We start from the raw sequence: 25,812 nt of genomic DNA on the forward strand, positions 1-25,812 counted from the left end.
GGTTGCTTTCGGTGGTGCTCTGCGTTCCACCAGCCACACACCAAACACTGCACTCAGTAGCATATGCTGCAGGCAGCCAGACCTGGGGGGACTCCTACCTGGGGGGCACTGTGCTGTAGGAGCCGGCATGCACCTGTCACTGACTGCACCACAGCTGCTGGCCTCTTTGAAGACTGCAAGCTGCAAAGGGGCATGCAAGGAGCTGAAAGGGACAGTATTTGGTGGTAGGAGCTGGGTCCATGCAAGGTGAGTCACCTAGGACCCAGGTACCTGCCTGGAGCTGTAACTTACCGAGGCCCAGGGTGAGTTATGTGCTGGTGCTGCAGGGTGCTCACTGGGCCACAGTCCAACCAAAGAGGCTTTTGCTGTAATGGACTCAGGAATTAGGAGCTATAGATATCACTGCTATGTCACCTTCCAATCCCAGCTGCCTGCTAATCACTGGCAAAGGATGCAGGAGCTAACGGGCTTTCAGTTCCATGACGCAAGCCCGTGAAATCCTGGCTCCTTGGGGCAGCTTACTACCTAAAGGTGAGGAGCAGAGAAGGGCATAAGAAAAAGGGACCCTGAACAGACACACATCCCACAAGAGGGGCAAGAGACACTGGGGCTGCACCAGCAGCCAGGCAATACAGGAAAGCCAGGGAGAAGAGGCTTCTGGGACACCCCTAGACTCTTTCACACCATTGAAGTTCCTGGCACGTGGCAATGGGGGGAAACTCCAGGAGGCAGTGTGGGTTTGGCATTTCTTCCCACAGCCCTAGGACAAGGGAGAGAGAGATTTTGGTCACAGTTCCTCGTGCCTCAAAGCACCCAGCCCTGAGCAGAGTGGTGAAGGCAGGGCAGAGAAAGATTCAAAGCTCTTGCTGAGCTTCCCTTGGAGGTTCCTGCTGGACTACAGCCTGGGCAGTGACCAGAGGCTCCCAGCAGGAGGTGCACTTGGAGGGATGAGGAGGAAGGTGTTGCCATTTCTCTGGCTTGCAAAATTGCTCCTTCCCTTGGTGAAATGGGATGAGCTCTGTTCAGGGGAGGGATAGGAAACCTAAGACAGGCTTGTGCCTATCATCCACCTACACTGGCAAGGCAATTCTCCCCAGCAGTAATCCAGCTTGGGGACAACACAATCCATGCAGCCAGGGGGTCTGTAACTGAAGTGAGCTGTAGCTCACGAAAGCTCATGCTCAAACAAATTGGTTAGTCTCTAAGGTGCCACAAGTACTCCTTTTCTTTCTACTTCCATGTGATTCATTGAGGGGGATGGGCTACCTTACCAATACCAGGGAGATCACATCTCCCCATCCTGTGTTTGATGGGGGGGGGAGGGTTTCAGCCCATTATTGGGGCAGTGGGTGCTAGACCTATTCTTTGTGCAGGAAATCATCAGCATTTGGCTGTTTAGGCTGCAGTCACAAGACAACGGCAGGGTTCTCAATATACAGAGACTTTATTAAGGTTCTGAATCTATTCACAACAGCTAAAACCGGAAGGTTTCCCAGTGGCCCAGGCCCAAGATCGCAGCAGCAGCCAGCCCAGATAAGCACTGACAGCCGGTCCAGCTCAGCCTGTGCCCTGCACGGACTGCAGGGACACAGTGTCACTCAGAGTGAGCCAGGCTACACCTGCACTTTGCACACTGTCACTGCACCGATTTACCGCCCTCCTGGAGGGCGGCCAATGACACCAGACGCAGGTGAGCGTGGTCCCCTACGGAGGCGTGATACGAACTGACGCAGCGACCAATGTACTGTGTCACTAGCGGCCTCAGCAAAAGCCAGCCGAGCCCAGGCCAGCCTTCCTCCCACAGCAGCAGGTCCTGAAGGAGCACATCCCAATGAGCCGCTCACCACCCTACCAGGCCACCTGCAGTCTGTCATCTTCAATGTGAAGAACCTGCCAGCCACCCCCACTGGGGTAAATGAGACAGAAGCCCTAACAGCCAGGCCGGTGCCTTGTCCCGCAGCCCCTTGCCATTGAGAGGATTTAAAGTGACAGCCACTGGTTCCCTTCAGGGGGGATGTAGGCGTAGCTCACGGTACGGATGCTGGCCATTGGGTGCCGCAGACGTTCATACCATTATCTGCAGCACGGGCCTGGATGCCTATTTGTCCCAAATGCCTGGCAACTACAAGGCACTTAGGCAGCCTCTCCCATTTCTGTTTCTATGCCCACTGGGTCTGCCGTTCTGACCTACACCCCCACCGAGTCCAAAGACCCTTGGTTGCTAGGCTGGCTGGGCAGTTTTTATTGAGGATTGGCAACTCAGTCCTTTGACCCGCCAGCAGCTTTGCTGGCCTCTGCAAACAAGCCAAGGTCTGGCCTAGCCCTTCCCCAGCTACTTTCACAAATGAGGAGACAGCAGCGGGAGATGCCCCCCGCACAATCCCTGCCCAGCCTCCCTGGCACAGTCTCTGCTAGTGATGTGTTCTGCGCTAAGAACCCACACCCAGGATTCAAGCTGAGCTACGGCCTCCAGCTTCTATGGCAGGTCCTGGTGCTGAAGCAGCGTCCACGAAGACCAGAGGGGACACAGACAAGCTAGTGACGTAGCGAGCAGTGTCTTCCACAGCGGGACCCCCGCAAGGCATTGCCTCTGCTGGAGCGGAGCATTTGTACCCACACTTAGAACTCTCATTCCTACCAGTATGGACCATGGTTCTCCAAACGCCTCCAGGTCTGCCAGTGAGAGAGGACCAGCGCTGCTGCCTTGGAGGGGCCCAGGTGCTCCCCAGCCACGCTGGAGCCCCTTGCCAGCTGGGAGAAGGTGCTGGGAGGGGACGAGGAACTCATGTGGCACACCTTGTAGTTGTTCCCATTGTTGTTGTCCCAGTAGGTTTTCTGCCCACACTGAAAGGAAACGCAGAACTCGATGGCTCCGTGGAGGCTGGGTGCTTTGGGCAGGGTGATGCTGAAGGAGAACACGTCTGCATCAGTGGGGCCGTATGTGCTGTGCATATATTGGCAGCAGACATCCCGGAAACTCCTCCAGGAGTCAAAGGTGATGCGGACATGCACCTTCTTCTCATACCCGATGTTCCTGACCTTGATGGTCCCCGACAGGGACCGCTCCTGGATCAGACAGTTCTCCAGGCAGATCAGGTTGGTGTGCAGGCGGCTGCGGAAAGCCATGTAGTCGGCAGAGGGCTGTGGGAAGTCCAGTGTGTACTTCTTTGTCTCTAGGTGGGGGTCTCGCAGCTTGGGCCTGAGGCAGGTCAGGTCGGACAGGGCTTGCTGCAGGTCGCACAGGTCCTCCTCGATCTTGGAGAAGAAGCGGACCGCTGTCAAGGAAAGCCCCTTCATGTCAGCAAACACCACCCTCTTCTTCTTGCTCCGGCTGCCCTTGGTGCTGTCCCGCTGCTCCAGCTCTGCACTGGGCTTCTGGTTCAGGCAGGAGCGGAGGGGTTTGCGCCCCCGGCCACCCCGCAGCTCCTCATAGGAATTCAGCAGCTTGCGGATGGGAGGAGAGTGGGTCAGGCAGAGCCGCATGGCAAAATCCACAGGCATGGCTGGGGGTGTGCTGAACACCTGGAACAGTCTGGAAAGAAGCACAGACATGGGGTTAGAGGTGTAGCCTGGGGGCAGGAGAGCCGAGAACAGCAGGAGATATCTAGCAGGGCCAGGGGACATTGCAATCAGAGTGAGAAGAGCTCAATTAATCCCTAGCAACAACCCCCCCAGAACCTCCCAGACCCACTCACCACAGATCACCAGCAACCCCACTGCCAGAGACCTGCAACCAATGAACTTAGGGCTGCTTCCTTCCACCCTGCTGGTCAACCCCCAAACTCCTGCACACTAACCACCCACCAGCCCCACCAGAGACCAGAAGCCACTTTGCCTGAGAAGTTTCAGAGGAACAGCCGTGTTAGTCTGTATTCGCAAAAAGAAAAGGAGTACTTGTGGCACCTTAGAGACTAACCAATTTATTTGAGCATGAGCTTTCGTGAGCCACAGCTGTGGCTCACGAAAGCTCATGCTCAAATAAATTGGTTAGTCTCTAAGGTGCCACAAGTACTCCTTTTCTTTTTGCCTGAGAAAGCAACCAACATCCACCCTCCAATCCACCGCCAGCACCCCCCAGCCCATCTTCTCCCCACTGTTCCCCTTCACCCCCCCGACCAGCCCCCCTCGGCCCCCCCTTCGCCCCACCGTGACCAGCCCTCCTCTGCCCCCCCGACCAGCCCTCCTCTGCCCCCCTTCACACCACTGCACCCCAACCAGCCCCCCCACTTCTCCCCTACGCCCCCCCGGCCAGCCCCGCCCCGCCCTCCTTCGCCCCCAGACCAGCCCCCGCGTTCCCCTTCGCCCCCCCGCAACACTGGGCCAGACACCAAATGTGAACAATCGGGGCGGGGTGGGGGGCAATAGGAGCCGATACACGGCAAAGACCCCAAAATGGGGCACCTGGTCACCCCGCCGCCGCCGCCGCCCAGCCCCGCGCACCCTCCGGCCTCCCGCTCGCACTCACTCGCTGCAGCTCATGGCTCCGCTCCTCGCCTCACTGCCACACCTGGGCGCCACGGGCGGCCGGTACACCCCCGCGCCGGCCAATCAGCGTGCGGGACACGCCCCCTCGGGCCAGAGCGACCAATGGGAGCCGAGACTGCCGCGGCAGCCCCGCCCTGGGAGCCCGGCCCCCGCGGGGCGCGGGGGCGCTGCGGGGGGCGGGCGCGGGCTGTGCGGCGCCCGGGGCGCTGCGGGTTCAGGGCCGGGCTCCCGGGATGGCAGCGCGGCGGCTCCCGCCCCAAACCCCGCAGCCCGGGACACGTGCGGGGCGCTGCGGGTTCAGGGCCGGGCTCCCGGGGTGGTAGCGCGGCGGCTCCCGGCCCAAACCCCGCAGCCCGGGACACGTGCGGGGCGCTGCGGGTTGAGGGGCCGGGCTCCCGGGGTGGCAGCGCGGCGGCTCCCGCCCCAAACCCCGCAGCCCGGGACACGTGCGGGGCGCTGCGGGTTCAGGGGCCGGGTTCCCGGGGTGGCAGCGCGGCGGCTCCCGCCCCAAACCCCGCAGCCCGGGACACGTGCGGGGCGCTGCGGAGCCCGGAGCAGCTGGGATGGGGCAAGGGGCCCCGCCACTTCCCTTCGGGGAACGGGCCGTTGCTCAACCCCTTTCCGGGAGCAGACCTGCTGCGGAGCACTCTCCCCGCCCACGGCTCCCCGCCCTCGGCTCGGCCTGGCCCAGGGCTCAGGAGCAGCTCACTGCCCGATTAGCATCAGCTCTGGCCGGGGGCTAATGGCTAATCCTCCCCTGCCGAACCAGCCGCCAACACCAGCCCTGAGACACCGCTTCTAAATCCACCCGCCGGGCTTAAAACCAGCCCCGCAATGCGCTCTGTGGCCAGCCAGACCTAGCAGCTGCGCCCTGGGGTGCCAGGGATTGCCAGGAACAGCCGGGGAAGGCGGAAATCTGTGCTGAGCGCGGACATCTGGGTCTGGCCTAAGGGTACCGCACCTCAGTGCAGGGGCTAGTCCAGTGGTTCTCAAACTTATGTACTGGTGACCCCTTTCGCACTCAGAGGCTTGCTACATGACCCCCTCCCCCCCAAATTAAAAACACGTTTTTATATACTTAACACCATTATAAATGCCAGAGGCAAGGCGGGGCTTGGGGTGGAGGCTGACATCTCGCAACCCCCCATGTAATAACCTTGCCACCCCCTGAGGGGTCCCAACCCCCAGTTTGAGAGCCCCGGTCTAGTCTCGCTGCTAGTGAAGTTCCTGATTATTGCAGTGTATCACCACAGGCCACAGAGGGCCCCATGAAGATCAGGACTCTTGTACTAACATGCTAACATGACCCTCAGCATTGTAATAGTAGAGCACCCTGCCATCAGGACTGGCTTTATCCACACAATGCCTGGGTGAGATGGGAAAGTGTCCTCATGTCACAGAGGGGGAACCCAGATACAGAGAGATGAAAGGAGTTGTCCAAGGTCACAATGTCAGAGCCAGGCACTGACCCAAGATCTCCCTTTTGCTTGACAAACTTCCCAAAGTTGCTGCTTTCCAGTCTCCAGCTGCGGATGTGTGTTTGTGAACAAGGACAGGCTAGCAGATGGACAGAACTCCCAGTCTGTTCCTAGTTGAGATGCCATGTGGGGAAAAAGAAAAGGAGTACTTGTGGCACCTTAGAGACTAACCAATTTATTTGAGCATGAGCTTTCGTGAGCTACAGCTCACTTCATCGGATGCATACCGTGGAAACTGCAGAAGACATTATATACACAGAGACCATGAAACAATACCTCCTCCCACCCCACTCTCCTGCTGGTAATAGCTTATCTAAAGTGATCATCAAGTTGGGCCATTTCCAGCACAAATCCAGGTTTTCTCACCCTCCCCCCCCCCCCCAAACTCACTCTCCTGCTGGCAATACCCATCCAAAGTGACCACTCTATTTATTGTTTCATGGTCTCTGTGTATATAATGTCTTCTGCAGTTTCCACGGTATGCATCCGATGAAGTGAGCTGTAGGTCACGAAAGCTCATGCTCAAATAAATTGGTTAGTCTCTAAGATGCCACAAGTACTCCTTTTCTTTTTGCGAATACAGACTAACAGGGCTGTTACTCTGAAACATGTGGGGAAAGCAGAGGGAGAGAGGCCAAACCAGGGTTTGGGATTTAGATAGCCCACGTGCACAGGGCAGTTCTCACCTCATTGACCAGGGGGAAGGAGAGAAAAGTTCACAGCTTTGCAGGGCTGAGTTAACAGGACATGGGTGGCTCTGAAGAAGCTAAAAAATGAGTTTCACATCATCACAGTTTTCTTTTTAAATTACAACCCTCAGTAATGGCCATGGAAAGACCTAACTCAGAATCCAAGGGCAAGGTAGGGGCCATGGTTTCTCAAGGTCTCTCTGGTTAGTAGAGATGGATAAAAATGGCTCACTCTGAGCTCCCCCCTCTAGTTCTCCAGTGGCTAAACACAGAGGTTTAATCCCAGAGTCTATGGCCTGCCTACCGGCTGCAACCGGAACGGTTTGTCCCGGGTTTCCTGCAGTTGCAGAGAAACACACCCTATCCTGAGCAGATGAAGAGTCCTGGAATGGGAGAGCCCGTATTAGATTGTCCAGTAAAAATGATAGCATGTCTGGAAATAACATTCAGGTCCACCTTTCCTGGTCAGCCCTCGGAAGGCTTGCTGGTAGAAAATGCCAGCACTTGAATCAGTTCACCCGTTCCCTGCCCCCCTGCTAATCTCTCTCAAGCTGCCTAGCCACTTCCGTTAAGCATGACTGATTCCACCTGCTGACAGCACAGATCTTCATCAGCCACTGACACAGCTCATCCACTGCATGCATCCGATGAAGTGAGCTGTAGCTCATGAAAGCTTGTGCTCAAATAAATTTGTTAGTCTCTAAGGTGCCACAAGTACTCCTTTTCTTTTTGCAGATACAGACTAACACGGCTGCTATTCTGAAACTCATCTATTGTGTTTTTTACGTGGCTGCCCATCACCATGGTATCTGAGAGCCTTCCAGTAAATGTAAACAGAAATCCCGCTCTCTGCCTGGCAGCAGAAGCAAACTTAGAGCTAGCTAGGGGTGGGGTGGGGATTTTATTATTATGTAAAGTGCTACAATGCTGTGGGGTTTGAGAGGGACCTTTGAACTAGAGGCCAGAAACCAGAGGATCATGCAACCATCCTGCCTGATGTAGACAGATAGCAGTTGCTGCAGACATCTCCTTCCTGAGGCTTCCTACCCCCGGCCTGGGGGGATGCACACAGTCTGGAGGAACAGTAAGAGCAGGTGACATTTGCTTTTGGCTGGCATTTTACTGCAGGTCGAAGGGAGGAGCTGTCATTTCAGGGACATTATCACCAGTGGACTGCACCTTCCCAGAAGTTACTCACTTGTGTGGCCTCTGGAGAGGCACCACAGATGACAAGTTCTGATTTGGGTCAAGGAGTCGGTAAATCTTCCGAACCGGGACTAGCCTGAGATCCCAGGCAGCTAGAGAGCTGTCTCTTTCTGAACTGCAGCGGCAGCAGGGCAGCAGAGGTAGACCAGTCTCAGGAGAGGGGAAAGAAAACCTTTCTGGTTGTCATTGCGCCCCCAGGACAACACGGGGCTGAAAGGCCCCTTGTTGCCCCCCGTCAATCTCTCCTTTGCAGGGATGCCTACCAAAAAACCTGACAACGGGTACGCAGCTGGTGTGCTGGACTGTTGCTCTTCGTGCTGACACACAAGGTGGGGGAGGTAATATTTTTTTATTGGCCCAACCTCTGTTGGTGAGAAAGAGAAGTTTACACAGAGCTCTTCTTCAGCTCCATGCAGCTCAAAGGCTTCTCTCTCTTACTAACAGAGGTTGGTCCAATAAAAGATATTACCGCCCCCACCTTGTCTCTCTAATGTCCTGGGACCAAGACGGCTACAATTGCACTGCTCTTCATGCTGAAGTTTTATCTCACCTTGTGCTCCTCTTTTTTGTTGGTTCCTCTTGTTTTTTTATTTATACAACAGATGCAGGCTCTTTGGGACTGTTACGGGTCTGTACAGTACCTAGGACTGTGGGGTCCTGGTCCATGACTAAGGCTCCCTAGGTGCCAAAATACAAATAATTAATAACCTGGCAGCCACTTCTCTGCACTAGTGCACCGCTCCAGGTGCTTCTCTACACCAGCACACTGCTGCCAACTCAGAAGTTTAATCACTAGTCTCGCAGTACTTGGTGTTTCTTTAAAGTCCCAGCTGCTGGAGTCATGGGAGAATCTCAGTGGTGGTGGGGTGGCTGTGATGGTGGAGAAATTTTCCTTGAAGCCTGAGTCTCCAGTGCCAGCACCTAGGGCCATCACTTACGCCTGTGCAACATTTCACACCCATCTCACTCAGGTGAGAATGACAATGCAATGGGGCCAGAGCTGGAGCATCAGGCTGTAAGTTAGGGGCTTTGGCAGGATCTAGCAAGAAGGCGCCAACCTTCCTGCCTCTGTAGCGGCATGTAGTCAGGGAAGAAAGTAGGGCTCCTTGGTGTAGAGTACAGAGCCTCAAAATGCTCATACTCCTGGGGCCAGCAGGCAAGACTCAGGCCAGGTGAACACTAGTGGCTTTTGCCAGCACAGTGATGTCAGGTACAAACTGCACCTCATCACACCCGATTAACAGCTATGCCAGCCATAGGTGCTGATTTCCCCTCTTTCCCCTGGGTGCTTGACCCTCCCCACCTCTGCTCCCAGCTCCACCCCTTCCATGAAGCTCCTGTGCCCATTCCTACCCCTTCCCTCAAAGCCTCCGCCCCCTCCCTGCCCCAGCTCTGTACCCCCGAGCGTGCCATGTTCCCGTTCCTCCCACCCCTTCCCAGAGCATGCTAACACTGCCAAACAGCTGTTTGGCAGCAACCGGCCAGGAAGTGCTGGGAAGTAGGTGGAGGAGCAGGGATGTGGCACGCTCAGGGGGGGAAGGAGGAGGTCAGGCATGGGAGGAGGGGAGCTTGGCTGCCAGTGGATGCACAGCACCCACTAATTTTTCCCCATGGGTGCTCCAGCCCCAGAGCGCCCATGGAGTCGGTGCCTATGATGACAGCAACAGGTTACAGCATAGACCTGGCCTCTCAGTCTGCTGCTCTGAGAAAGAAGCAATATGGACACAGCTGTGTGCACCTAGACCCTTTCATACATGGCTAAAAACCACCAACAGCCAGCCAAGGGCGCAGGAGCTGAGATGGGCAGCACTGCCCTCTGTGCACCCAGCCCACATTACACTCCACAAGGCCTCAGGGTGTGGGGAGCGCAAGGCCCTGCAGTGAGGGTGGGAAGGGTCTATGGGCAGGCGCTAGTCACGCTGCCCTCCACTGCCGGCCGCAGAGGGAGAGAGTCATTGGGACATCGCAGCTGCAGAGAATGGGGCAGCAGCCAGGGAAGAGTTGCTCCGCTGAGTACCCAGAGCTCTGAGCCCTGCCAGCCGCAGCCTCTGCGAACACCTGGGGTTTACTCATTACTCTGAAACCTGTCATTAGACATTGCCTCCCAGGGTCTTGCAGAGTTCAGGGCTTTCCTGCAGCTATGGGTAAACAAAGGAAAAGAGAATGATAATGGTGGGTCAGGACCAGTGGGCTAGGAAAGGTGCACACATGATGTGCTCCCCAGTAATCACGCAGACCCCCCCCAGGGAGAAAGAGCTCCACAGCGTCCTTGACTGATAACAGGGATCCAGTTACACCTCTCCATGTACTAGCAGCATGCCCAAGGCTTCTGGTACAGGGCAGTGCCTGGCCTTTCCAAGCGCTGTGCCCAGGCACTGCCCAAACACTTGGGCTGTTCCTTGCAGAGACTTGTTCTCCCTAACAGGCCTGTCCTCCGTCAGCCCGAGCAGGCTGCTGGCAGAGCAGGATCAGGGTGCCCAGCTAGCTGTGGGGGATGTGGGTCCCAAAGCCCGAGAACTCAGGCCCAGTTTGGCAGTTGTACTGAGGGACTCTAACATTAGCAGCAGAGACAGGTTTCAGAGGAGCAGCCGTGTTAGTCTGTATCCACAAAAAGACCAGGAGTATTTGTGGTACCACAGGTACTCCTGTTCTATTAGCAGCAATGCTCGCTCCTCTCGGGACCTTCTGAGGCCAGCTCCCACGAGGCCTCAGCAGCTGCTGGACGTGGCCGTGCTGCTTCCTGCAGCTAAGGCTGGCCTATGGGTGAGGAGCCAGACACCCCCAGGAGAAGGAGCCGCAGCCAAAGCCCCAGACATACAGCCCTGAGTCACAGCTCCCGGGAGCAGGACAGCAGGCTCCTTCTCAGAAGCCAAGAGGAACCTCTCTCAGACATTTCCCCCACACATCTCAGCGCACAAGGAAAGAATTCAGGGCCCACCTCTGAGCAAAAAGGACATGCCCAGGATACCCAGAGGACGATATGGACCGCAGCACCACGCACATAGATATAATGTGTAATGTGCCGCGGGGGCTAGGGTGATGGGGAAGGAGCAGCACTGGCCTCCAGCATACCCTGCCCTGCCCACAGGAGCTTACACGCTAGTCAGAACACCACCACTCGGGACATCTGGTCTGACTTGAGTGCAGAGCCCGTCCCAGCCAAGAAGCCCAAGTTCACACCCTACCCAGAACTGCAGCGGTATGCAGCAGGGGTTGTGGCTGTCAGCAGCTGGGCTTCGGCAAAGGCGCTAGTGCAAGGTGAGACTCCAATGGCAGGTTTCCCCAGAATGCCTGTCATTCTGCTCCTGGGACTGGGAAGGGGCTCATGCGAGTAACACCCTGGAGGTGTGTGGCCTGTCTAAAGGCTGTGGTGTGTTCGTGCGCTGGATGGAGTTCAGTGCTTGCACGTCTGCACACGTAGCTCCCACTCCACCACACGTCTGTCTGTTACTTTTTGGCAGTGACTAAGCCAATAGTTTAGGTCAGCAGATTGCTTTCTCCAAATCACCCTTTCATCACATCCCCTGTGGCTCTCACTTCCTGCCCCTTGATTTAGAGACAAGCAGCTCACCGTCATTGGGCATTTCTCCAGCAATGCGAGTACCACCCCCCCACCCTCCGCTGCCCACTTCCTGCGGGGAAGGGATCTGACTCAAACTGGAGGCTGCGGAAATCAACGTCCTACTGGTGCCTCTCTCACCCTCCTCCTGCTCTGGGCCATGAACTCATCACACAGACAAACCAGAGAGCTTGAGCCACCTTGAGCGGCAGGAGTAAGGTTTGAGAGCCCTAGTCCCTGCAGCAGGGCTTACTGTACCTGGGATGCTTATTTTCAGACCCTGCTTTCGCCTCCAGCGCTCAGCCTAACATAAGAACGGCCATACTGGCTCAGACCAAAGGACATCTAGCCAGTAGCTGGTCTTCCAACAGTGGCCAATGCCAGGTGCTTCAGAGGGAATGAACAGAACAGGGAATCATCAAGTGATCCATCCCCTGTCACCCATTCCCAGCTTCTGGCAAACAGAGGCTAGGGACACCATCCCTGCCCATCCTGGCTGATAAGTTCATGGAGGATAAGTCCATCAATGGTTATCTAGTTCTTTTTTGAACCCTGGTATAGTCTTGGCCTTCACAACATCCTCTGGCAAAGAGTTCCACAGACTGACAGTGCATTGTGTGATGAAATATTTCCTTTTGTTTTAAACCTGCTGCCTATGAATTGGGTGACCCCGAGTTCTTGTGTTATGAGGAGTAAAAAGAAAAGGAGTACTTGTGGCACCTTAGAGACTAACCAATTTATTTGAGCATAAGCTTTCGTGAGCTACAGCAGGGCATGTGCCTAGGTCAGGGGTGGGCAAATGTTTTGGCCCGAGGTCCACATCTGGGAATAGAAATTGTATGGCAGGCCATGAAAGCTCACAAAATTGGGGTTGGGGTGCGGGCTCTGGGGTGGGTAGGGCCAGAAAGGAGGACTTCAGGTGTGGGAGGGGGCTCTGGGCTGGTGTGGGGGTGGTGGGGGTGCAGGGAGGGGTTAGCTCTCCGGCTGGGAGTGCAGGCTCTAGAATGGGGCTGGGAATGAGGAGTTTGGGGTGCAGGAGGGTGCTCCGGGCTGGGACCGAGAGGTTCAGAGGGAGGGAGGGGGCTCAAGGCTGGGGGGTTTGGGTGTGGGAGGAGGCTCGGGGTGCAGGCTCCAGCTGGTGCTTACCTCAAGCAGCTCCAGGAAGCAGTGGCATGTCCCTTCTCCAGCTCCTTTGCAGAGGCATGGCCAGGCGCTCTGCTTTGCATAGAAGCTGGAGGGGGGCCATGCCACTGCTTCTGGGAGCTGCGTGGAGGGGCCCCCAACCCTGCTCCCCGGCTGGAGTGCCGGAGCAGCGCAAGCCCCCGAGGGAGCTCAAGGGCAGGATCCAGCCCACAGTCTGTAGTTTGCCCACCCCTGGCCTAGGTTCTTTTGAAAAATCCCAGTAGGTGCCTCTCTCCATCTTCAAATCTGGCCCCAGGTGCTGGCTCTCAGCACCCTACTCCGACCACTCAGTCATAGAATCATAGAATACCAGGGTTGGAAGGGACCTCAGGAGCTCATCTAGTCCAAACCCCTGCTCAAAGCAGGACCAATCCCCAATTTCTTCCCCAGATCCCTAAATGGGCCCCTCAAGGATTGAACTCACAACCCTGGGTTTAGCAGGCCAATGTTCAAACTGCTGAGCTATCCCCCCCACTGTCCTCTGCCTGTAGCCTGGGGCAGCGCTGTCCTGGGGTGATCATGGAGCATTCATTGGGGCAGCGCTGTCCTGGGGTGATCATAGAGCATTCATGCGTGAAGGAGGGTGTTTTTGTGACACAAAGATAGTGCTGCATTTCCAAAGGCAGAAAGGGCTGAAGGCAGCAAGCTCCAGAAGTGCCCCGATGGAAAGATCCAGCTTCTCTCTCCTGCGTGGGACAGCAGGGGTGACTTCCCTCTGCTCTCCCCTCCCAGCTCAGACTTTGCAACTCTAAAGCAGCTGCCCAGATAACTACTGTACTTAATTAAACCCAATAGGGTGAAGGAGAAAGGGGTCCAGTGAACACGTGCTACAGAGAGAAACTCGAGCAACTCTCTCCCAGAGTATCTGTTTCTCCAGTGGAAACTCAACAGCGATTTGTCTGGGAGCTGCAGAGCCCATGAGAGGATTTTCATAAGGGCTGTCTGTGGGGGCAGGGCATAGACCAGATCCCTGTGTGGGAACTGTAACCATCAGCCTTTGGTGCCACTTCTTTAGGATTAAACCCAACTTCCTCTTCATGTTTGTGCCTAATGAATCTTCTTTACATAAATGGATTCATTAGGGATGTTCTAAACCACAGCACACGCCAAGCCGCTCACCCCATGCTGTACTGCACACATGCCATCCCCATGCCTCCTGCTGCCCAAGGGAGCTAGGCTGCTCCCTCACATCCCCTGAGAGCACATGCAGGGGAGGCCAGACCCTTTGAGGACTGCAGGCCTGTGCCCTTGGATACACCCAACAGACCCAGGCAGGGGGCACAGAGCCCTGGAAGTTACTGAGGTGGCTCCCGCTTACACAGAAGAGGCATGTGGGAATCAGCAAGGAAGGAGGAGCTTTTCTTCTCTATCCAACAAGGACAAAGGAATGAAGTGCCTGACCCAACGGTCCCTCCAGCCCCATACTCCAACTCCAGCAATGGTCAGACCAGCTATTCCAGAGGAAGACACAAAAATCCTGCCATGGGCTGGGGTAGCATAACATCTTCCTAGGAGAATTTCTTCCTAGCCCCGGCAGGTAGCTTACGTGTACTGAAGTATGTGGCTTTAGATTCCTTCCACATCATGTTAGCTGTCGCTATTCTTATTTTTCACCTTATTTGAATCCTACTAAGCTCTTTGCTTCAGCAACACCTTGTGGCAGGGAGTCTCACAGGTCACACAGCAGGTAAAGCAATATTTCCTTGTACTAGCTTTAAATTAGTTGCCTTTTAATTTCATTGGGTGATCCTTTGCTTTGATTTAGATCTCCAGATAGCATGAGAAAGGGCATAAACAGTAGGAAAACTTCCCTAGCCTTCACTATATGGTTCACCATTTCATACACATTCATCATGCCATCCCCTATTATCTCCTCGCTGACCTAAGCAGTCCCAGGCCTTGTCTGAAGTGTTCCGAGGTTGCTACGTGTTTTCATTGCCCTTCTCTCAACTCTTCCCATTTCTGCTGTACCCTTTTTCCTGAGATGCGGAGAGAAGACCTGAAGCAACATCATTCAGTGCATTTCTGAAAGGCACGCTCTTGTTTAAGTCCTCAGGTTGGGGACTGGGATATGGATGCTGTTATGGCTGTAATCTACGCTAAGTTGGAAGGAGCTAGTGGCATTAACCGTGAACAGCTGTTTGGTACCTGAAGGAAGCAGGGGCTCTTGATCTAGATCCTTGGAGCAGATAGTCACAGCCCAGACGGTACTGTTGGCTTGTCTCAGCGGAGAGGCCAGGGACTGCAGGGACCTTGCAGATGGAGCTCTTCTCTCATGTCTAGGGTATGTCTATGCTAGAAGAGTTAATACCTGTAGTTAGGTAGCACCAGCTCAGCTGCATTGGTGTTAACCTCCTGGTGCAGACAGGGCTCGGGCATTTCCCCACCATGGCAAGAAAATCTGCTCAGAGCAGGGCTAGACACAGTGGTAGAGATCCTTGTGTCCCATCCACACTAGTATTTACATGGTAACTAGCACTGGGGGTGCTGAACCAATGCTAGCAAAAGCAGCAGCCTCAGTGCAGAGACCCTCGGTGCTAGCTGACAAGGTGCCTGCAGTCACTGCCCTGTCTACAATGCTGCTAGCAACAGAGAAGCTGAACTTAACAAGGCCTGCGGGGTACGGAATCTTAAATTACCTCGCGTAGATCTGACCACTGTGTCTAACCTCACACAGCACATTCCTGCAACCTTTGTGCACTGGAGTGAGGGATCAGTATGGATCATCTGCTCCCGTTGGATACCATGAACAGGTTCCCTCCAGGGCCATCTCCCACTTGGGAAACCATACAATCATCAAAACACTGGGCGAGAAGTGCTCTGGAGAGGTCATCAAGTTCACTTCCCTGCACCAAGGCAAGACCGAGTAAACCTAGATCCCAAGAGGGGTTTGTCCAACCTGTTCCTAAAATCCTCCAATCACGGGGATTCCGCCACCTCCTTTGGGAGCCCGGTCCACAGCTTAACTACCCTGAGCGTTAGAAAGTTTTTCCTGCTACCTAACCACAGTCTCCTTTGCTGCAGATCAAGCCCATCACTTCTTGTCCGACCTTCAAGACAAGGTCTTCAAGTCTCCAGTGGCCATGGAGAACAATCGATCCTTGTCCTCTTTCCAACAGCCCGGAACAGGCCTGAAGCCTCATCAGGGCCCTGCTCGGTGGTCTTTTCTCACAACTACACGTGCCCAGGTTTTAATCTTTCCTCACAGGTTGGGTTTTTTGATGAGCCTTTTATGATTTTTGTTGCTCTTCCAATTTATTCACATCTTTTTTACTGTGGTACCCAGAATTGGGCACAGAACTCCAGCTGAGGCCTCTCCAGCACTGAGTGGACTCGGACAGTTAACTCCCATATCTTACCTATGACAGTCCTGTTAATACAGCCTGGAATGAGATTCGCCGTTTTTGCAACTGCATCACACCATTAACTCCTATTCAATTTGTGATCCCCCAAAGCCTGCAGATCCTTTTCAGCAGAACGAACACCTAGTGAGTTCGTCCCCATTTCGTAGTTGTGCATTTGATTTTTTCTTCTTAAGTGTGGTACTTTGCACTTGTCTTTTTGAATTTCATCTTGTTGAAATGTCAAGGTTGTTCTGAATTTGAACCTTATCCTCTGAAGTGCCTGCAAGCCCTTCCAGACTGGTCATCTGCAAATTTTATAAGCATGCTCTCCACTCCATTATCCAAGTCATGAATGAAAATACTGAGTAGTACTAGACCAGGACTGACTCCTGCAGGACCCCACTAGATACCCCTCCCAGTTTGACAGCCAATCATTGATAACTACTCTTTGAGCATGATCTTTCAATCAGTTGTGCATCCACCTTACAGTAATTTCATCTAGACTGTATTTCCCTAGTTTGCTTATGAGAATGCTATGTGGAACTGTGTCAAAAATCAAGATATATCACATCTGCTGCCCCCCACCATCCACTAGATCAGTAACCCCAATGAAGAAGGAAATGAGGTTGGTTTGACATGATTTGTTCTTGACAAATCCATGCTGGCTATTCCTTATAAGGCTATTATCCTCCAGGTGCTGTGTAAACTCCTGTTAGAGACAGGAAGGAGTGGGGAAAGGGAAGGGCTGGAGAAAGGAGAACCAGAAAAGGGGATTTGGTCTCATTCCCTGGCAGGACTCTATTGCAGAATTGCTCTGGGAAAGCCACTCCCTGCAGACAGGTGCTGCCCAGAGCACCAGTCACTGCAGGCACAAATCTCAGTTAACAGGAAGGCCACAGGGACTCCCTCGAGCCACTTAGAAATTCCTCCCAAAGCCCTCCTGACCTTCACTCACCAGCTGATTAGACAAGGCCCTCTCTGTGCACGTACAAGGGGTGGCAGGGAGTGGGGAGATAATGTATTTGCATTAGAGTTCATTGGCTGAACCCACTGGAGTGGCCTTGGGTTTGGGGATTAGCTGTGCACCTCCCCCTCCTCTCCCTGAAGCCAATCAGTACAGACAAAGCTAAGAGAAGGCCCCTGACCCCCATGCTGGGCACTTCTAGAAGCAAAGCAATACAGGATTTCAAGAGGTAAAAGGCCAGCCACCAAATCCGCTGCGCATCTGTATTTGCTCTGGCAGTGGTACAGCACATGGTCCCTGCAGGCAGGGAGACAAAGCCGTGGGTAGCTGTGCCATGAGCATCACCGGGGCCAGGCTCTCAGACACTGAAACCTGCAGAAGCCACTGAGGTTCTGGCACAAACACTCACTGCACGCCACGGCCATGGGGCCCACACCTCCGGCCTGCACAGCTGGTGTCTTCGCTGCAGCATCTGACGTGTAGACAAGCCTGTAGTCACAGGAATCACTTCACTGTAATTGTGGCCACTCCACACTGGGAGCTGTGTGCGCTGCTTTACCTAGATGGCACAGCTTGGTCACCACGCGGAGGGACACCGGAGCACAAGTGTCAGCTATCCATGCTTCCTTAGTGCACCCCAATTTAATCGACCCAGCGGTCCAAGTGACGATTCAACCCTTCAAGTCAAACTCTTTTGACTTGCCTACAGCCAAGTTGCTGGTCCAGTACAAGGGCTGGTCAGGAAAGTGGACTTTTGCAGTCTATGATGATTATCCCATCCCCATGCTGTTGGGGGAAGACTTGGCCAATCATGTGACGTGAGCCAAGAGGGTGGGAATGGTCACCCGCAGCCAGGCTAAGCAAGCTGTCACACCTAGCTCTGTTCCAGAAACTTCTACCAGGACCCGGTCAAAGGTGAGGGAACCGGACCCCTTGCCAACATCTGCAACAGCAGTAGAGGATCCAGTCCCAGAGACCCAGACAGAGCCAGTCTCAGAACCGGAACCGGCAGAACAACCAGCACCAGACCCATTGCCAGCACTGAATTCAGTACTTGCAACCCCAACACCAAAGGGCCCCACCGAAACTGCACCAGCAGCAGCCGATAACCCTACACAAGAGGCTCAGCCGGAGCCTGAACCCCAACATAGTGCATCAGCGGAGAGCGGTTCACAGTCAATGGAAACAGCCCCATCACCTGCATCGCTTCAAGAGGGACCAAGCCCAGGTCCACAATCCAATGAGGAACTGATGTCTCCAGAATCAAGGGAACAGTTCCAGACCGAACAGGAAGCAGATGAAAGCCTCCAGAGAGCTTGGACGGTGGCACGGAGCAACCCACGGCCTCTCAGCTCTTCTCATCGATCCAGGTTTGTTGTAGAAAGAGGACTTTTATACAAGGAAACTCTTTCTGGTGGACACCAGGAAGACTGGCATCCTCAGAGACAGCTGGTAGTTCCAACTAAAGGGTAAAGCTATTAAGCTTAGCCCAAAGTAAAACTATTTCCCCATGTTTATTTCCACCCCCTACTGTTCCTCACATGTTCTTGTCAACTGCTGGAAATGGCCCACCTTGATTATCACTACAAAAGGTCCCCCGCCCCACCTCTCCTGCTGGTAACAGCTCACCTTACCTGATCACTCTTTTTATAGGTTTCAGAGGAACAGCCGTGTTAGTCTGTATTCGCAAAAAGAAAAGGAGTACTTGTGGCACCTTAGAGACTAACCAATTTATTTGAGCATGAGCTTTCGTGAGCTACAGCTCACTTCATGATGAAGTGAGCTGTAGCTCACGAAAGCTCATGCTCAAATAAATTGGTTAGTCTCTAAGGTGCCACAAGTACTCCTACTCTTTTTATAGTGTGTATGGTAACACCCACTGTTTCATGTTCTCTGTGTATATAGACAGGTTTCAGAGGAACAGCCGTGTTAGTCTGTATTCGCAAAAAGAAAAGGAGTACTTGTGGCACCTTAGAGACTAACCAATTTATTTGAGCATGAGCTACAGCTCACGAAAGCTCATGCTCAAATAAATTGGTTAGTCTCTAAGGTGCCACAAGTACTCCTTTTCTTTCTGTTATATAAAATCTCCCCACTGTATTTTCCACTGCATGCATCCAATGAAGTGAGCTGTAGCTCACGAAAGCTTATGCTCAAATAAATTGGTTAGTCTCTAAGGTGCCACAAGTACTCCTTTTCTTTTTACAGCTTGTACAGATACCCTGCCTGTCCCCACGGGAGGAGCCTTCCCAGGGTGCTGGGAGCAATCTCCAGTCCAACACCCAGGCCATTCAGCACCCCATTGACCTAATGAGGTACTAATGGCAAAGCTTCCTTTCCCCATTAATACCATCAAGCTGGCAATCAAGGAAACAAGCCAGCAGCCCTTTCACACTGTGCTGAGGTAACCTGGTATTTAGCACATTCAGAACATTAAGCTATTGTTCCTCCCCGCTCCTCCCCCACACAGAAGGGTCTGCTCAGCACTCTCTCCACTTCTAGCTCCTGGTCACTCCCACCTCTAGTATTTGCAATGGAGAATCTGTGCACTGTGCTTTTTGGCTGAATGGATTACCTGGCAAAGGGCAGTGCTTAAAGTGGAGGTGGGCAGGTCACAAGAGGGTCACAGACCTGGCAACCAATATCCCATCAAGCCAGGATGCCAGTCTTTCTAAAGCTGTGGCTCCCAGAGTTTGACACCGACCACCCGCTTTTGTTGGACCACGGTAAGCACTGGTGCCCCTGTGCTTTATACCCAAGAGGAGGCACAGACCTGGAAACTGGAATGCTCACTGGGGGAAGGCTGAGCGGCCCATGCCCAGGCCATGCTGGATGCCGTCTGGAACACAGGCTGCTGGCTTTCTGGAAGAGCCACAGATTGTTTAATTGGTGCCACGAATACAACAAAGTGAATCAGAATTGCTGTCAGGGACGCAGAAGCCACCTTCTCCTCATTGATAGCTAGAGCCAGAGATACCCCACTGGTTTATTTGTGCTCTCTAGGGCCGATCATTGTACTTGCCATCCCCGGCCTGTAAGAACTCCACAGCTCCTGCAGGTTCCAAACATGGCCAGCCCCACCCCAGGCCATTCAGGGCTGATACCTGCTGCAAACCCACACAAGCACTCATCCATTGCCTAATCCCCTCCCCACACTACATTTAAGCATCTCTCCTAATTTAGCTGCACAGGAGGCTTGGACAGGATCTTGGGCAGTGGTGCCCTTTTAGGCATACATGGAGATTTTGCTGTTGTCTTTATAACGTACCTCGCTCACACTGGCACATCCTCCTCCAGCAGTCACTAACTCATTCTAGGGGGTTCTTGCCAGCCAGCTGAAATATCCGGAGTATAAGCAGGGCAATGGTGCCACCTGCTGGCTCCACAACAGAGCAGTAGCTTTGCAGAGGCTGCAGCTGGATAGAAGACCAGGCTCAGCTTTCTTTCAGCGGCAGTGTCCTCATTCCCCACACAGGGGCACTTGCTGATGGCACCTTTACCTGGCTGTTTGTCTTCCTGTCCTCAGGCTACAGCAAAACTGAGCTGCTGGGCCCCCAGGCTGGGCCGGGGGCAGGATGAGTATTTGCAACTGTCCACAACTGTTGTGTCCCCATGTGCTGACTGGCACAACGATGCTCTCAGGTTGTCTTGTGCACGGCACTTGCCCTCCCAGACTGCAGGGCCTCCTGCCTGGCCCCTTTAATTCTTGTGATGTTTCAAATTAGCTGAACTGCTCCTGAGGCCACCAGGGGGGCAATGGTTTTGTATCTGATCAGGTGCTGTGATCCTTCCTCCAGGTCAATCACATATTCTCTGAAGGGGAAAGAGAGATCGGTTCAGATGGAAGGGTGGCAGCAAGCTCAGAACGAGAGGAGAGAGGTGCTGCATTCTCCTGAGGCTCCTGCTTGCTTTTCAGGGTTGCAGTGTTGGATCATATAAAAGAAGTTCTGTATTAAAATCACAAATGAGTTTGATTCCCCATAGTTTAAATTCCAGGGTATTACTAATTAAGAGGTCTCTTGGTTTTTGGTACTGTTTCTCTCCCTCTATGTGTGAAACTTGCAAGCTGCTAATTCTAAGACAGAGTCTGTTCTCAAATCAATTCTTTGTAACAACTACTCACACAGAGAGAGACTCAAAGCAATACTCTAACAACAGCACCCAGAGGCTCCCCGCCCTTGTGTTGTATTCATCTCGCTCTGTTAACAATTGTGATTAAAATAGAGATAGAGGATGTATGTGGATGGATGCTTGGTGTGGATAATAACTTGGTGTGGATAATGATCAGGGAGGTGCCAGCCTAAGAATCCAGTGTCCATCGGCTGAAGAAGGCGTTAAGTGGAAATAACCAAAGGACCCCCGGAGGGCAGACTGGGATCCACCCAACAGCCTCAAGAATGGGAGAACCAAAGAACAAGATAACATCTGGCAGCATGGAGCCGTCAGGAATGTGCCATCTGCTGATTGATTCAGGAACAGCATGATGAAACAATTCCCACAGACTGGCATAGGAAGAAATTCCTATAAAAATGGACTCTAGAAAGTGAGAACTTTGGGGTCTGATTCTGCAAACCAACTTCCAGGAGCATCAGATGAGCATCTGACAAGGCCCTGCTCCCTCCTCATGTCCAGGCCACCTGGCCAGTGGCTTGGCATGAGCAACTCTAAGGCTGGTAACTATGATAACAACCTTGCAGGACCTGTGTGTGTGTGTGTGTATGAATGAATGTGTGAATAAATATGAAACTGAATGGAATGTTATAGCTCTAATTAACTGCTTACTATGATTCTTTCTGTATTCACAATAAATGTGGCACTTTGCCTTTTCCCCTTTAATAAGCTCCTGCTGGTTTTTATTTTATTGGTATAACAGCCGCGGCAACGTGACCGGATTAGGCAAGGAGGAGGGGTGCTGCTCCATCCAGCCCACCCACCCACAGCTACACAGGCAACTCGCAGAGACGGGAAGCTGAGCAGAATACAGTCGGGATGGCATTTCTAAGGCATGTGCGTATCAGTGCACAGCAAAGCAATAGGCCACCTACCTCTGCTCATCAGTCTCTGGCTCCACCAATATGTTTTCCTGCCTCTCCTGCACCCTCAGGAATACAAAGGAGTCCAGGTTGGGTTTGGGAACTGCAAGGAAAGCGACACACTCAGCCCTGATCCCGGGCTCACGTGACTGAGACCAGGGCACTTTGTGCTGCACGAACCACTCCTGGGAACAGTCTCTGCTCCTCTGCAGGACCTTCACGTGGAGCTGGGATGCTCATGAGGACACAGTGCAATGCTGGTCACTAGCCCCACAGGCGACTGGCCAGTCCCATATGCACCAGCCAACACATACTCGAGACGGCAGGAGAGTCAGAACACAGAGACCAGTGTGAATAGCCTGGTGACCCCCTTGTCTCTCCCCAGAGGGCGATTCTAGGAGAGGGCGGGGCAAACATATCCAGACCACCTTCTAAAGGGCCAGCAGTGTGGAGAGGGCCATGCTCAGACACCTGCCTCTTCCAAGCACTTGCCGGAGCTCTAGCGCTTACACTGCTTGCTCTCTAGGACTTCAGATTACTCCAGGGCTCGTCCCCAGACAGCCACTGCTAGAATCCTTTGCCTGTACTGCAGCCGGGCTTCTCTTACCCAGTCTCAGGAGATCCACTTTCTGCAGGTTGGGAGGCATGTGTTTCAGGGCCACATTTTTCAGGTAGGTTTCTGTGTTCGCCATGTACCTGAAACAAACAGCCCTTACTGTCAGTCAGATCACGGCAAAAGCTGGTGGGCCAGAATGGACTCCAGGTACCAGCGAGACACGCTGAACCCGCAAGCACGGCGGGAAGACAGCAGCAAGCGGCTGGGTCTGGAGGGGCAGAAGCTGAAATGAAGACTTCTCTGCTCCAGCAAAACAGCGCACGCAAATCCTTCAGCGCCCAAGGGCACAGCTTATCTCCATGGGAAGGTGACACAAAAGGCAGTGAGGGCTCTTCCCACTGGCAGGACTCGGGCAGCAGAGGGAACTTTTCTGGCATAGTTTAGTGGGTGGCTGAAGTGAGACTGCCCCTAGATACCTCGTTGGCCAATGGCCTGCCACAATCTGCCAGCAGAAGGCTGCCTGGAGACAGGAGAGGAAGCTGTGCAGCAGGACGAGGCTCCCGTCATGAATCTGGCATGCACACGGAAGGAGGCAAGCGGGCAGACACTAAGACTGATGAAGGCTGAACGGGGATCTTTTTTCAACGCCTTCCCAGACTGTCAGGAGCGCTCAGGGCCAAGCCTCTAGCTTCACTGCAGGCCCAAGAGAGAGCGAGGGACTCGTTAGCTGGTCACTAGGGGACAAGGTTTTTCCAACCAAGCTGCCACAGCCAAGTTTGCCAAGGGAGGATCTACAGCATGTGAAGCAGAGGCTCAAAGGGAGAGCCAGAGTGCATACAACCCCAGTTTTGGCCTGGACCTAGTCTGCGCAGTAGAACAAGACCTGGCTCACCCCACTGCCCAGCCCTCCTTCCATACCTACTCACTCTTTAGCAAAGGCAAACTCCTCTGGAGAGAGGATGGAAGGCTCTCCTTCCACTCGGGACTTCTCCTTCTCCAGGATATGGGGGAAAAACTTCTCAATCTGCCAGGGGAAGAAAAACCCCAAAGAAGAGTCAGCTGTGATCGAAACAGAGAGCTCCATCATAGGCAGCTCCCAGCATTCTCCCTTCTATAGCCAGAGGGAATCTGTCACTGCAGATTGGTGAGGTGCAGAGGTGGCACATCTGCCCTGGGATTAGTTCCAGACCCACGCAGGGCTGTCTGCGCCTGAGAGGCGGGATGGCAATGGAGTTTCCAGGAGGAAGATTGCACTGTGCTGACCCCCCATAGGGTAATAAACATGCTCACCACAGCACTGTGACACCCAGAACAAGGTGCTGCGCTTGACAGCAATGAGGAATGGATTCCCCAGATGAACCTTATGGTCACTCTAACCAAACATGTCAAGGGCCCATGACTCAGAGCCCCGGACCAAAGCAATATGCTTTTGGTGTGGCCAGAACGGCATGCCTCCAGCCACTCTCCTAAGAGTCACCTTGCCATGGCACAGAATAGCAGGGTGTTACCTTCACAAGCCTGCAGCGCAAGTAGCTGCTGAGGACATAGCGGATCCTCTCAATCTCCATGCGGTGGATGCTGACCTTCAGGTCTCCGTGCTTGGCTCGTTTCAGATTTGACTCCTGCAAAGGGGCACATGGGGGGAATATCAGACTGTTCAAACACTCAATAGCTAAAGACACAGAGAGGCCAATGTCCTCAGACTGAGCCCCGGGAAAGAGCTAGATTGCAGCTGCCTCTTGTAGACAGAGCACCTGCACCACGAATGCAGGTTACCACCCCTCACTGCCACATGGGAACCAATACACGGGACAGCTCCTTGGAAAAGGGAATCGAAGAACCACATGCCAGATTTTGCAGTATGTAGGATTTGGGCAGCTAATGGCCATTGGCCAAGACTGCAGATGGTTGATTCTGTCATCCAGGCAACTGTGAGTCTGCCTGGAGCAGGAGATTTACACCACCTCTGTAGCAAACAACTGCACAAAGAACCAGGAACTGGCTAGCAGCACTGCCCCCATGACCAGCCCACTTTGGCAAACAACAAGCGGCAGGCCAGGATGAACAGCAACCATGCTGAAGGCCCTATAGAATAGCAGACAAGGGCAACAACAACAGCCGATGCCAATTTTAACCTCTGTGACTAACAGCAACACGCCAGGAGCCTGGGGGCTCTTGCTGCTCTCAGCACATAGCATGAACCATCACTGCTTGGGCAGAGCATGCAGGTTAACCACAAGATGCTCAGAACTACATCCACCCTCTGTGGGGAACACTGGAGAGGGGGACGGATAGAAGCACTGGCCGGAGCTTAGGCAGGGGACCCCAGGGCACGGAGTTTAGCAATAACAGTGTGAACCTGTCCAGCCATTCCCAACCCCTGCCCCCACCTGTGCCCCCAGACACGCACCATGTGGTCCAGCTGCTCCATGACACACTCCACGATTTCAGACTTGCTCTCCAGCAGCTCTGGGGCAAACTTCTCATTCAGCCAGGCCTGCCAGCACAGCAGGACAGTGAGCCACAAACCAGCCTAACACTGAGCCCCTGTGATCTGACCCACCAGCCCCCACTCCCCTCCCCGAGCCGGGCCGGGATAGAACCCAGGAGTCCGGGCTCCCAGCCCCTCCCCGGGCCGGGATAGAACCCAGGAGTCCGGGCTCCCAGCCCCTCCCCGGGCCGGGATAGAACCCAGGAGTCCGGGCTCCCAGCCCCTCCCCGGGCCGGGATAGAACCCAGGAGTCCGGGCTCCCAGCCCCTCCCCGGGCCGGGATAGAACCCAGGAGTCCGGGCTCCCAGCCCCTCCCCGGGCCGGGATAGAACCCAGGAGTCCGGGCTCCCAGCCCCTCCCCGGGCCGGGATAGAACCCAGGAGTCCGGGCTCCCAGCCCCTCCCCGGGCCGGGATAGAACCCAGGAGTCCGGGCTCCCAGCCCCTCCCCGGGCCGGGATAGAACCCAGGAGTCCGGGCTCCCAGCCCCTCCCCGGGCCGGGATAGAACCCAGGAGTCCGGGCTCCCAGCCCCTCCCCGGGCCGGGATAGAACCCAGGAGTCCGGGCTCCCAGCGCCTCCCCGGGCCGGGATAGAACCCAGGAGTCCGGGCTCCCAGCCCCTCCCGGAGATAGAACCCAGGCGTCCGGCCCCACCCACCTGCTCCAGGCTGCGGATGAGCTGGGCGGGGGTCAGCACCAGCTCCTCGCTGCTCCCGTCCGAGTCCCGCTCGCGCAGCTCCGGGCCCTCCGCCATCCCGGCTCGAGGCTCCCGCCAACCGCGAGCGCGCGGTGACGTCAGCGCGCTCCGCACGGCGGCCGGGGCGTC

The 25,812-nt window shown here is 54.4% G+C and overlaps 2 protein-coding genes across 3 annotated transcripts; both read right to left on the reverse strand.

Annotated features, from left to right (window-relative positions):
* Positions 1-1,425: 1,425 nt before the first annotated feature.
* On the reverse strand, positions 1,426-20,299 carry LOC125626472 (protein phosphatase 1 regulatory subunit 3C-B-like). 2 transcript variants are annotated; one of them, XM_048829480.2, is made up of 2 exons: positions 20,176-20,299; positions 1,426-3,532 (listed from the first exon to the last, which is right to left on the reverse strand). In XM_048829480.2, the coding sequence occupies exon 2, from the start codon at positions 3,499-3,501 to the stop codon at positions 2,635-2,637; it is 867 nt and encodes a 288-aa protein (XP_048685437.1). In that variant the 5' UTR covers positions 3,502-3,532; positions 20,176-20,299; the 3' UTR covers positions 1,426-2,634. The 2 variants fall into 2 exon arrangements, with proteins under 2 accessions (XP_048685437.1, XP_048685436.1); XM_048829479.2 differs by lacking the exon at positions 20,176-20,299 and adding an exon at positions 4,466-4,557.
* GINS4 (GINS complex subunit 4) lies at positions 19,771-25,802 on the reverse strand. Its single transcript, XM_048829482.2, has 7 exons — positions 25,645-25,802; positions 24,907-24,993; positions 24,005-24,118; positions 23,423-23,520; positions 22,548-22,636; positions 21,953-22,043; positions 19,771-20,720 (listed from the first exon to the last, which is right to left on the reverse strand). Exons 1-7 carry the CDS (start codon positions 25,738-25,740, stop codon positions 20,624-20,626), a joined length of 672 nt encoding a protein of 223 aa, XP_048685439.1. The 5' UTR covers positions 25,741-25,802; the 3' UTR covers positions 19,771-20,623.
* Positions 25,803-25,812: the final 10 nt, after the last annotated feature.

This window comes from Caretta caretta, chromosome 26 (genome assembly GCF_965140235.1).
Source record: "Caretta caretta isolate rCarCar2 chromosome 26, rCarCar1.hap1, whole genome shotgun sequence".
Classification (NCBI taxonomy): Eukaryota; Metazoa; Chordata; order Testudines; family Cheloniidae; genus Caretta; species Caretta caretta.

Bases quoted from the DNA above. Each gene is read 5' to 3' on its own strand.
- GINS4 (XM_048829482.2), bottom strand. From the start codon at position 25,740: ATGGCGGAGGGCCCGGAGCTGCGCGAGCGGGACTCGGACGGGAGCAGC. The intron at 24,994-25,644 runs GTGGGTGGGGCC...CTGTGCTGGCAG, and splicing joins TCATCCGCAGCCTGGAGCAG to GCCTGGCTGAATGAGAAGTT. The intron at 20,721-21,952 runs GTAGGTGGCCTA...TTTCCCCTTCAG, and splicing joins CCAGAGACTGATGAGCAGAG to AGAATATGTGATTGACCTGG.